The sequence below is a fragment of the Plasmodium gallinaceum genome, assembly GCF_900005855.1.
Source record: "Plasmodium gallinaceum strain 8A genome assembly, contig: PGAL8A_v1_53, whole genome shotgun sequence".
Classification (NCBI taxonomy): Eukaryota; Apicomplexa; class Aconoidasida; order Haemosporida; family Plasmodiidae; genus Plasmodium; species Plasmodium gallinaceum.
Genome location: NW_021628210.1, coordinates 171,348 through 182,695, shown reverse-complemented (window position 1 = coordinate 182,695; position 11,348 = coordinate 171,348). Strand labels below are relative to the sequence as shown.

General features: G+C 15.9%; 4 protein-coding genes across 4 annotated transcripts; 1 reads left to right on the top strand and 3 right to left on the bottom strand.

Moving 5' to 3' along the window:
- Positions 1-3,321: 3,321 nt before the first annotated feature.
- PGAL8A_00070000 (G10 protein, putative) lies at positions 3,322-3,977 on the top strand (the record flags this gene model as incomplete). The annotated part of the gene is made up of 3 exons (XM_028673532.1): positions 3,322-3,538; positions 3,610-3,782; positions 3,924-3,977. The coding sequence occupies 3 exons, from the start codon at positions 3,322-3,324 to the stop codon at positions 3,975-3,977; spliced, it is 444 nt and encodes a 147-aa protein (XP_028525818.1).
- A 218-nt stretch (positions 3,978-4,195) lies between these two features.
- SufA (iron-sulfur assembly protein, putative) lies at positions 4,196-5,098 on the bottom strand (the record flags this gene model as incomplete). Its single annotated transcript, XM_028673421.1, has 5 exons — positions 4,196-4,253; positions 4,356-4,492; positions 4,564-4,665; positions 4,807-4,856; positions 4,930-5,098. 5 exons carry the CDS (start codon positions 5,096-5,098, stop codon positions 4,196-4,198), a joined length of 516 nt encoding a protein of 171 aa, XP_028525817.1.
- Positions 5,099-5,947: 849 nt separating this feature from the next.
- Positions 5,948-7,333, bottom strand: PGAL8A_00069800 (inner membrane complex protein, putative; the record flags this gene model as incomplete). The annotated part of the gene is made up of 1 exon (XM_028673310.1): positions 5,948-7,333. One exon carries the CDS (start codon positions 7,331-7,333, stop codon positions 5,948-5,950), a length of 1,386 nt encoding a protein of 461 aa, XP_028525816.1.
- A 2,497-nt stretch (positions 7,334-9,830) lies between these two features.
- PGAL8A_00069700 (50S ribosomal protein L17, apicoplast, putative) lies at positions 9,831-10,540 on the bottom strand (the record flags this gene model as incomplete). The annotated part of the gene is made up of 3 exons (XM_028673198.1): positions 9,831-9,938; positions 10,054-10,227; positions 10,322-10,540. The coding sequence occupies 3 exons, from the start codon at positions 10,538-10,540 to the stop codon at positions 9,831-9,833; spliced, it is 501 nt and encodes a 166-aa protein (XP_028525815.1).
- Between the last annotated feature and the right edge of the window lie 808 nt (positions 10,541-11,348).

Here is an 11,348-nt window from a genome sequence, read left to right as displayed (position 1 = left end):
AAAAAAAAAAAAAAAAAAAAAAAAGGAAGTTACCTTAATTCATTAGCATAAATAATTTTTTTTTTGTTTTTTATTTTTTTTTATTAATTTAAAATTTTTTTTTTTTTTTTTTATAAAATGTATATATTAACTAAATGAGCAAAGTGCGTGCGTGTAACTAAATTTATATATTTTTCTACTGACTTCAAATAAAAAAAAAAAAAAAAAAAAAATTTATTAATACTTTTTTGCATGAAATTGTAAGCATATTAATATTATATTAATAATATTTTTACATACAATAAAAAAAAAAAAAAAAAAAAAAAAAAAAAATTTATTAATACTTTTTTGCATGAAATTGTAAGCATATTAATATTATATTAATAATATTTTTACATACAATAAAAAAAAAAAAAAAAAAAAAAAAAAAAAATTTATTAATACTTTTTTGCATGAAATTGTAAGCATATTAATATTATATTAATAATATTTTTACATACAATAAAAAAAAAAAAAAAAAAAAAAAAAAAAAATTTATTAATACTTTTTTGCATGAAATTGTAAGCATATTAATATTATATTAATAATATTTTTACATACAATAAAAAAAAAAAAAAAAAAAAAAAAAAAAAATAAGTAATGAAAATATGCTATATTAAAAAAATCATATATGAAAAAAAAAAAAAACATAATAAAAAATAAACATATGAAAAATATAAAAATATTAGATGCGATGTTATAATTTTCCTTGTAGCTACCAACTATTTAGTTCTGCTTTAATGTTAATTTTTTTATTTTGTCGCTTGATTTCATATAAATAATAACAATATTTAAAAAAAATTTTTACGAATAATTATTTATATAGAAGAATTTTTTCATTATTTTTTATTAAATGTAAATATTTATACATTTTTCTGTTTATTGCTAAATGAAAATTTTTTTTTTTTTAACATTCATTGTATAACTTACGGTGTGCACATTTTGTCCTATACTAAAAAAAAAATACTGAGAAACATATTAAAAAAGAAAAAAATTATGACTTAATTTTTTTTTTTTTCCCAAATTCAGCTATTTGCAATAAAAAATCGTACAATATGACACAAACATTAGCTAAAAGAAAAAAAAGACATATTTTTTAATGAAAAGAAGATTTATTTTTGCTTTTATTATAAATCCATATATAACTTGCATATTATTTTAATTTGTTTTATTTTATTTTATTTTTTTAATTGAATATATGTAATTTGTATCAGTTATTAATTTAGGAACAAAATTAATTTTATATATAATCTAAAAATAGTTACAAATAAGTAACCCTGCGTTCTATAATATTATGATTGAAGTTGAAACATAAGAAATGGAAATTCGTCATAAATTAATTATATAAATATTTTTCTTGTTCTTATTATTTTATATATATATAATAGTTTCATTTATAAAATAATTAAATAGTTTACAAATAAAAGAAAATAAATTATCTAAAGTATGATTCCTTTTAATTGTTATTACATTAATATTTTTATAAAATCAAAACAAATACTAAGGTTTTAATTTTTCAAACATAGAATTTATACCTGAATGTTCATAATAATTATAAATTATTAAATGAAAAAAAAAAATGCTTAAAATTTTTAAAATTACATAAGAATTCTAACTTTTTTTTCATTTAATATCAAATAGTATGTTTGTGAAATTTATTTTTATATTGAATTTGATCACTATTTTTTTAATTAAAATACAATTTCTTTTGTTTTCTATGTGTGTTTCTTAGAATATAAAATTTTTGTTATAAAATTTTTTCTTATATTTGTTAGCTATTTATAAAGTGTCCTTTAAATATTTTTCAAGTATAAATGTTCATTATTTGTTAAAAATAAAGCGAAGCATATATTTCATATTTTTTTTTATATGTAGAATTTATTTTTTTATGTTGCTAAGAGTAAATATTTTTTTTATTTTTTGATTCTAAATTTTCAATATATTTTATTTTCTAGAACAAACTGTAAAATGGTATATTATTTTAGACATAACTAGAAAACATGGTGGCAAGCTATTTAGCATTTTTTATTAAATGAATAGTTTATACAATAAAAAAAAATGAAAAATTAGGTATATCTTAAAATTTTTTATCTACAAAAAATAATCGTTTGAACTATTTTTTTTTTTTTTTTTTATGTACATATATATTTTATTCTTAAATATAATATAAAAATATATTTTATTTTTTACTTTTTATATGAAATCTCAATCTTTTTTGTTTAGACAATACCCATTTATATGTATATTTTGTCTTTAAAAATATTTGCAAAAAAAAAAAAATGTGAAAATTTATATAAAAAGCATAAAAAAAATTAATATGTATCAAGTATATTCATCATTTTCTTTAACAATATGAGGGAATATAACAGATTGATTTAATTACAAAAAAAAAAAAAAAAAAAAAAAAAAAAAAAAATGTATAATTTAGAAATAATAAATGCCTTTCCAAAAAATATATAAAAATTAATTTAAGAATTGCTGCAATTTGAATAATAAATATGTAGTCATTTAATGAAGCAATCCAAAAATTTTTTAGAATATTAAATATAAAAAAAAAAATTATATTAACGTTAAATTTTACTATTTAAAATAATCTAAAATATTTTTCATAGTATTATTATATAAATATAACTTATTTAGGAATGTCCTGATTTAATAATCTATGAAACAATTGAATAATCCTATATAATAAAAAAGGACAATTTAAAAAAAATATACTAACATGTCACAGAATAAAATATTATTATAGACATTTTCTCTTTTCTACATGTACAAAGAAAAATTGCATATGGGTTTTATAAGATAATGTATTTTTGAACTACAAAAAAAAAAAAAAAAAAAATTAGAAAACATAATTCATAAAATTAAGTTAAGAATAAAAATTATAACATAAATATCAAAAATATAATTTATCATAAACTAATAAATATGTTAGGAAATATACTTTATTCGTTTGACTCTATGCTTATGAAAAATATATATGTTTTTCTCCTATTTTTACTTTTTTTTTTTTTTTTTTTAATTATTTAAATATTTTTGCTTAGAAGGATAAATATAAAAATCTCACTTATAATAAGAAAAATTTTAATTGTAAAAAAAATTTACATTAAAATAAAAATATTAAAAAAAAAAAAAAAAAAAAAAGCAAATGTAAAAAAAAAAAATAAGATGTATTTTTATCATAAAAGTAAATTTTTTTTCCTTTTAAAATAAAAGAACAATATATTTTAATATTTTAAACTATAATTGATATTAATATATAAATACTAATATGATTTTTAATTATTAATTTGTTAAGTTAAAATGCCTCGAATTAGAACTATGAATTCAAGAAAACCACCTGAAGGGTGGGATAAAGTAGAATCCTTTTTAGATGAAATGAATAAAAAAATGAGAAGTTTAGAAAATGAAGATACATCTAAAAAGAGAAAAAATGAAATATTATGGCCAATATTTCAAATAAATCATCAAACATCTCGTTATATATATGAATTATACTATAAAAGGAAAGAAATATCAAGTAATGTTATATACATTTATATTTTTATTTTTATTTATTTATTATTTTATTTATTTATTCATTTTTTTTAGGAGAATTATATGATTATTTAGTTCAAGAAAAATATGTTGATGGTGCTTTAATTTCTAAATGGAGAAAGCAAGGTTATGAAAATTTATGCTGCCTAAAATGTATTCAAGTATCTGATAGTAACTTTAATAATACTTGTATTTGCAGAGTTCCAAAAACTAATCTAGGAAATAGGGTAAAGTTAATGAAAAAAATTGTGCTTATTCAAAAACTTACTGTTGTGATATATAAATAAAATAATTATAAATTTATATTAATATATATATAATTAAACTATAAAAAAATTACTATTATCTTATATTTTTATATGTTATAGACTTTGCAGTGCGTAAATTGTGGGTGTAGAGGATGTGCTAGTGGAGATAAATAAATATTTTGAGCATCATAATTTTTTTTTTTTTTTTAATTATTTTCATTATAACATGACATTTTTTATAAAATAATTTTTATCAATTTTTAAAAAATTAAAACTTAATTTTTTTATATATAATTTTTCGTTAATAACCAAAAAGTATTTATCTATTATTATAAAAAATATTACAAAAAAAAAAAAAAAAAAGATATTTGTATGTAAATTTTTACACTTAACTAAATATTAAATGATTTCCCACAACCACACTTTTTAGTTGCATTTGGATTAATAAACCTAAAAAAATATATACATATATTATAATAATATTTTAATTAAAAAAAAAATATATATATATATAATATAATTTTTGTATCTACATAATATAATAAAACATACTTAAATCCACCATTTATTAAGTCATTATTATAGTCAAGAGTATTATTAAAAACATAAATAACACTGGTTGAATCTATAGATAAAATAAATCTTAAATTTTCAAATTGTTGTATATAATCATCATCTTCAATTTCATCCTTAAAAAATAAAAAACAAAAAGAAAATAATAATGTTGGATTAATTCGTTTAAATAAATTTTAATTTATACCTTTTTAATTGGGTTTAATTTATACTGTAGACCTTTGCAACCCCCGTTTTGAACAAATAACTTTAATATTAAGAAATCTTCTTCCTTTTCTTTTACTAATTCCTATAAATATTTTTATTATGCATATATCATTTATATATATATATATATATATATATATAATAATTTTGTATGTCAACATTTATTAAATTAATTGTTATAATAATATTAAATATTTATTTATGTTTTTATATTTATTATTACTTTAATTTTCCTTTCTGCATTATCTGTCAATTTAATTATATGTTCGTTATCTATAAAAAAAGAAATATATAAATTTTCTTTTTTTTAATTCATTATTTAAATTTTTTAAATAAATGATTTTACTTTTAATTGATTCATCGACTAGTTTCAGTCTGTTCATATACTTCCTTCTTAATTTATTTTTATTTGGGAATGTATTAAGAGAATTTATATAAGAGGTAAATACACTCATTCGTAAAGCATTTATAATTTTAAGAGCTATAGAAAAATAAAAAAAAGTATGAACAAGCATTTTATACTAATTAAAAAATATATACATAAAAAAAAAAAAAAAAAAAATGAATTTTAAAATGGTATTCTAACAAAAAACATTTTATTTTTAATTTAGTTTATTATTTTATATAATTAAAATAAAATTTTGAAAATATTTATTAATTCATTTTTTTTTTTTAGATGCATACTAATTATCAAAATATTTATGTATAATTAAATTTTGTCAACTATTTTCTTATTAAAAAAAAATAATATTTTTAACAACTTAAAAAAAATATTAAAAAAAATTAAGTCTAAACTATTGAATATGGAAAAAAAAAAAATATATATATATATATATATTAAATTGAAGCATAAAGTAGATATAAAAATTAAATAAAAAATAAATGGAAATATTAAAATATAAATATATAAAGTATAATTAAATAAAAAAATGATGTAAAAACTAAACACAAAGAAAATTTAAAAAAGAGAAGTGAAAGAAATGAGTGAAACATACAAATAATTCTTTAATAAAAAAAAAAAAAAAAAAAAAAAAAATACATAAGCATGAATAATTATTGAATAAACTAAGAATATTTAAAAGATTTTTTAAAAGAACAAAAAGGCCAAAAAAAAAGGGATATTTTTCTATGTTTTATTTCAGATTTATGCAAAACAAAATGTAAGAATATTTTTTTATTTATTAATGAAATTAGTGAAACAAATATTTATATGACTTGTATCATATTGTTTTAATTTTATCATATTTTTTGTATAATTAATGTAGATTTTTATTAGTAATTTAGTTTTAATGATATTAATAATAATATAGATTTTTTATTTTTAAATAAAATTGTAAGTATCAAATTTATTTTGACATTTCATTTCAAAAAATATAAGTATTTTCAACTTGTTTGTCATTATTTCTTATTTTTTTTTTTTTGTCATTAAAATTATCTTTATTTGTATTATATATATCATAAGGTAATGTATAGGCGTTATATATATTATTATCAATCGAATATTCACAATGCTGATCTCCAATGTGAGTATCTGATAAAATGCTTCTTGTTCTTCTAAATCTCTCATATAATGGACGAAATTTTTTTCTTCCAACTGTAGTTCCAAGTAGAGAAACTGGAAATAGTCCCATATTTAATAAAACTTGTTTTGATAATTTTTTATTCTGCAAGACTTGTGTATGAATATCTAAATTTTCTAAAGGTAAATCAGGGACTTCTTTATCTACGTATTTACGTAAAAATGTTATTTCTTGTACAGCTAATATAGAAATAAATAAAACAGTTAATACAAATCCAACTAAAAATAAGATAATAGAATTAAAATTAAAATTTTGAATTTCATTAAATTTAACTAAACCTCCTAATGTTCCAAAAAACGTCCAAAATACATAATAAGTAGGAACAACTAAAGTTGCATCACCCCTTGTTAACCCTAAATTTAAAAAATGTATCTGCAAATAAATTGATATTACAAGAAATATAAAACATAAATGTGGTAAAGGAGTTTTATATATATGCTTATTTGTTAAACCGATATTTAAGAATGCTACAATTTCTTTTATTTCTAAAACACATTGTGACCCAATCAAACCAGCTAAAAAACCGTAAGATAATCCTATACTTTTTGGATATATATTTAATGTTTCATTTATTTTTTTATTATTTATCAAAGAGTTCATATTACTTTCTTCTATTTCTTCTTTTTTTTCATCATAAACACTTAACTCTACATATTTCTTAGCAGCATAAATTTCTTCATTTCCTAATATTATCTTGTTTTCCTCATAATTTAGATAAATCAAAGTAAAAAAAGATAAAAATATAGAAATAAAAATGTAAAAAATATACCATGGATTTTTCCAACTCTCAATTATATTAAAAGGATTAAAAAGTACATTCTCAGTTTCACATAAGAAAGATGCACATGCACATATACTAATACCAAAAAATATACCTAATGTAGATATTATTTCAATTTTTCCTAATTTTTCATGTAAATAAATATTTGCTACTATCGCATTTGCAATTAATCCAAATGAATTCATTGGTGCTAAAGTACTTGCAGGTGCAAATCCAAGAGCAATTATATGCAAAAATGAACCAAAACAATAAACAACAAATCCAACATACCATTTCATATCACAAGAATAATTACTAAAAAAATATTTTTTTTTTTTTGAGTCACTTAATCCTAATTTCATAAAAGTATTTGCTATAGCCATAAATATTGATCCTATTACTGTTAACATTATTCCTAATACTAAACTTATTGTACTATCTATCTTTAATGCATTTTGTACTTGAAAATTATCCATTTTTTCCTATCTCTTTTTTTTCTCTTTTTTTTTTTTTTTTTATAATCATTACATATATAAATATATATATATATAAATATATATATATATATATATTTATATATATGTATTTACGTATTATTATATTTATACATATCCTTTTATAATTGTTTTATATAGTATACATATATATTGGAAAGATAAAATTAAAATTTTTTTTTAATATTTTGTATTTAATTGAATTTTATAAAATATATTTTTTCATGTTTATTTATTTCTTTTATTTTCTAAACTAGCCTTTATATATGGAATATAATATATGAATATATATATATATTTATGTATATATATCTTCTATAATGCATATTAGTGTCTTCTATTAGTGATTTGTTGAATAGTAATTAAAACTTTTATAAATTTTAGTTTAATTTATATTTATATTTTGTAAAATTAATAAATATTCTTTTAATTATCAATATTCTATTAAAAACTAATTATTTGATTTTTATTATGTTTCGTTCAAAATGTGCATAATTATGTAAGTGTATATAATATACACACATTATTATTTATTAAAAAAAAATTTTTTTTTAAACAGTTTTTTATTTTTTATATATCCCAATTTTCATTTTCCTATTTTCATATATTCTTTATTTTTCTATTAAAAATCATAAAAAAAAAGTGTCTTAACATAATAAAACTGATTAATAAAAAGAAAAATACTTTAAAAATATAGCATTATCAATTTGTAATACATTTAATAATTTTATAATTTTCAGTTATTAAAAGCTTAAATTTAAAATATTTTAAATATTGCTTTTTTTTTTTAATAAAATTTTATTATATTTTCATTTTTTTTTTTGAATTAAATTTTTCCTTAAAAAATGTCTAAGGAATTGAATGGAATAATAAAATTAAAAACATGTAAATGTTATATGTTTTATTTTAATAGTATATGTATGTATATATTTATATACATATATTTATTTATTTATTTTTTACGTAAAATTATGAATATATATGTCTTAATATATTAACAAATTTTTAATTATTATTTTAAAGAAAAAGAATTAACTTCTTTTTTACTATTATTTTATTTATAAATGTTATTTTCTAAATTATTTTGTAACTTTTCCAAACATTTTTATTTTTATTTAAATAAATACTTGACAAATAGTTAAAATAATAAAAAGAAAAAAGGAAAGGTAAAACAAATTAAATAGAACTGTAATTATAATTTGTCAAATAAACTAAATTAATTAAATAAATATTTAGAAATATAGTAAAAAAAAAAAAGAATTAACTTTTATATTTGTATTTTCTTTACATAAGAATATTCTAAAAAAAAAGTAATTTTATTTTTATTATTTTATTTTTAATTTGAAAAATTATGAGAATATATCTTTTAATAAAAATAAAATAAACTTTAAAGGAAATACATTAGAATTATTTTTATTGACAATTTAAAATATTACAAAGTATTTAGTACAAATTTCACTAGTTATATGAAAAAAAAAGATAAAGCATAAAAATATTTTTTAATTTTATAATTTCTTGTAATAAATTTATTTGTAATCTAATTATTTATTTATATACACTATTTCCTTATTTATTATTTTACAGTCTTTTATTTTTATTTTTATTTTTTTTTTTTTTGCTTTTCCCAATAGTATAGATTAAAAAAATTTTTTTTACAACATTATTTTTTTTGATTAGCAAAATAACTCTTTTCTCTAATCTTAAGTGAATATTGAATTTTTCATGAAACTTAATTTTTTATAAATAAATGTTTAATATGTGTTTATAGAAATTTATTTTTTTTTAATTATAAATGATGATTCTATGAAAATGAATTTTTCTATTACTCCCAAAAGAGAAAAACAACTGTTATTTAAAAGCATTTTGAAGGTAAAATAAAAATACTTAAAATTTCTCTTTTGATAAAATTATATGTTATTTATCTTAGCTATTTTTACTTCTTTTAAAAAATGATAAAAATGTAATTAATTTTTATTTAAATTTTTCATGTGTAATTTCAACAAAAATTTGTATTAAAAATTATACATATAAAAATTCTTTAATGAGATAATAAAATTATTAGGTCCTTATTATCTTCGATTATTTTACACATAATAAGAAATTCCCAATTTTGAATATAATAAAATTATTATAATAAAGAATGTAATAATTATAAATTATAATGATTTAAACTACATATAATCTTATAAATTTCTTTATCAAAAACTTAAAGTTGTGCAAAAAATTGTATATAAACAAATGACCAAGTTATATAGAATATAAAATAAATATAAAGTATTCTATATATAGATATTTCTATTTCCTTAAACAAAAAAAGTTTTTAAAAAAATTGAGAAAAATAAAAGATAATAAAAAAAAAAAAAAAAGATAAACTTGAATAATATTACTAATAATAAATTTAAATAAAAAAAATTTAAAGAAGTTCTAATACAGCCATTCTTGCTGCATCTCCTTTTCTACTTTTAGGTAAAAGTGTTATTTTTGTATATCCCCCATTTCTTTCTTTATACTTAATTGGAGCCTTTTTAATAAAACATATTTAAAAAAAAAAAAAAAAAAAGAACATATATATGAAATAATATAAAGAAAACAATATATTATTATAAACTATTTTATTTATATTTATATATAAATACCTGTTTAACTATGTTATTTGCTAATTCTCTATCATAAACATAATTAGCTATTAATCTATAAGCATACTGTTTATTATTATCATGTCTTTTTGCATATGTTATTATTCTATCTACTTTTCTTCTTGCTTCCTTAGCTTTTGCTTCTGTTGTTATAATTTTACCATGTCTCAATAACTGTAAGAAAAAAAAAAAAAATATAAAAATAAAATGAAATATATTTAAATATATCTGTTTTTTTTTTTTTTTGACATATTAAATATTAATTAACACTTGTTGTTAAAGCTCTCAGTAAAGCTCTTCTTTGTGATGCATTTCTTCCTAACTTTCTGAAATTTTTATTTGTATGTGCTTGTAGTGTTATATTTCTTTTGTAAAAAGTACCTTTATAGATACTTTTAATTTTTATAAAATTATTTGAAACATTTTTTTTAATTTTAAAGGATAATACGTTTTTACATATAAAAAGTAGTAGGATGCAAATCTTCATTTGTTCATTTTACTTAAAAAAAAAAAAAAGAAAGAAAAGGAAAATTATAAAAAAAAAAAAAATAGTAAAATATAATAAAAAAAAAAAAATATGAATACCAATTAAACCATAATAGAAAATAATAATTAAAATGATAAAAAGATAATTTTTAAATACTTCATTTACATTTCTTATTGAAAAAAATATATGAGGTATAGCAAATTTAATGTATTACTTTTATTATAATTTAAAAACTTGTAATTTATATTTTCACGCATATAAAAATAAAAATATTAATACGTTTCAATTTATAACTCTTTTAATTTTTATAATACCAAAATCTAAAACACATATATTTATGTATTTTTAATTTAATAATTTTTTAAAAATCTTCAATTTAAAGATAATCTATTAATTTGTTTATAATAATTGTATATTGAGAATAATAAAAATCCTAATATGCAAAAAAAAGTTTAGAAAATTTCTTATGGAAGGTCAAATTCTCTTATATACTAAAGATGTTTAAATTTCTTATTTTAAATGTATAATACTTATTATTTAATCTTCTTGTAAAATAACACAATTCTAATTCTCATTTAAATTTAAAAAAAAAAAAAAAATAATCAGAGTAAAATTAAGAGGAATATTAAACTAAAAATTTTCCTTATTTTTTTTTTTTTTTCTCATTATTATAAATAAAATGATTTAAAAAAAAATACAATATCATAAATTTAATAATATTATATGTAAAAAAAAAAATAAAATAACAAATTATCAATTAATAAAACAAAAAGTTATTTTCAATTTTTCATAAAAAAACAATTTAATC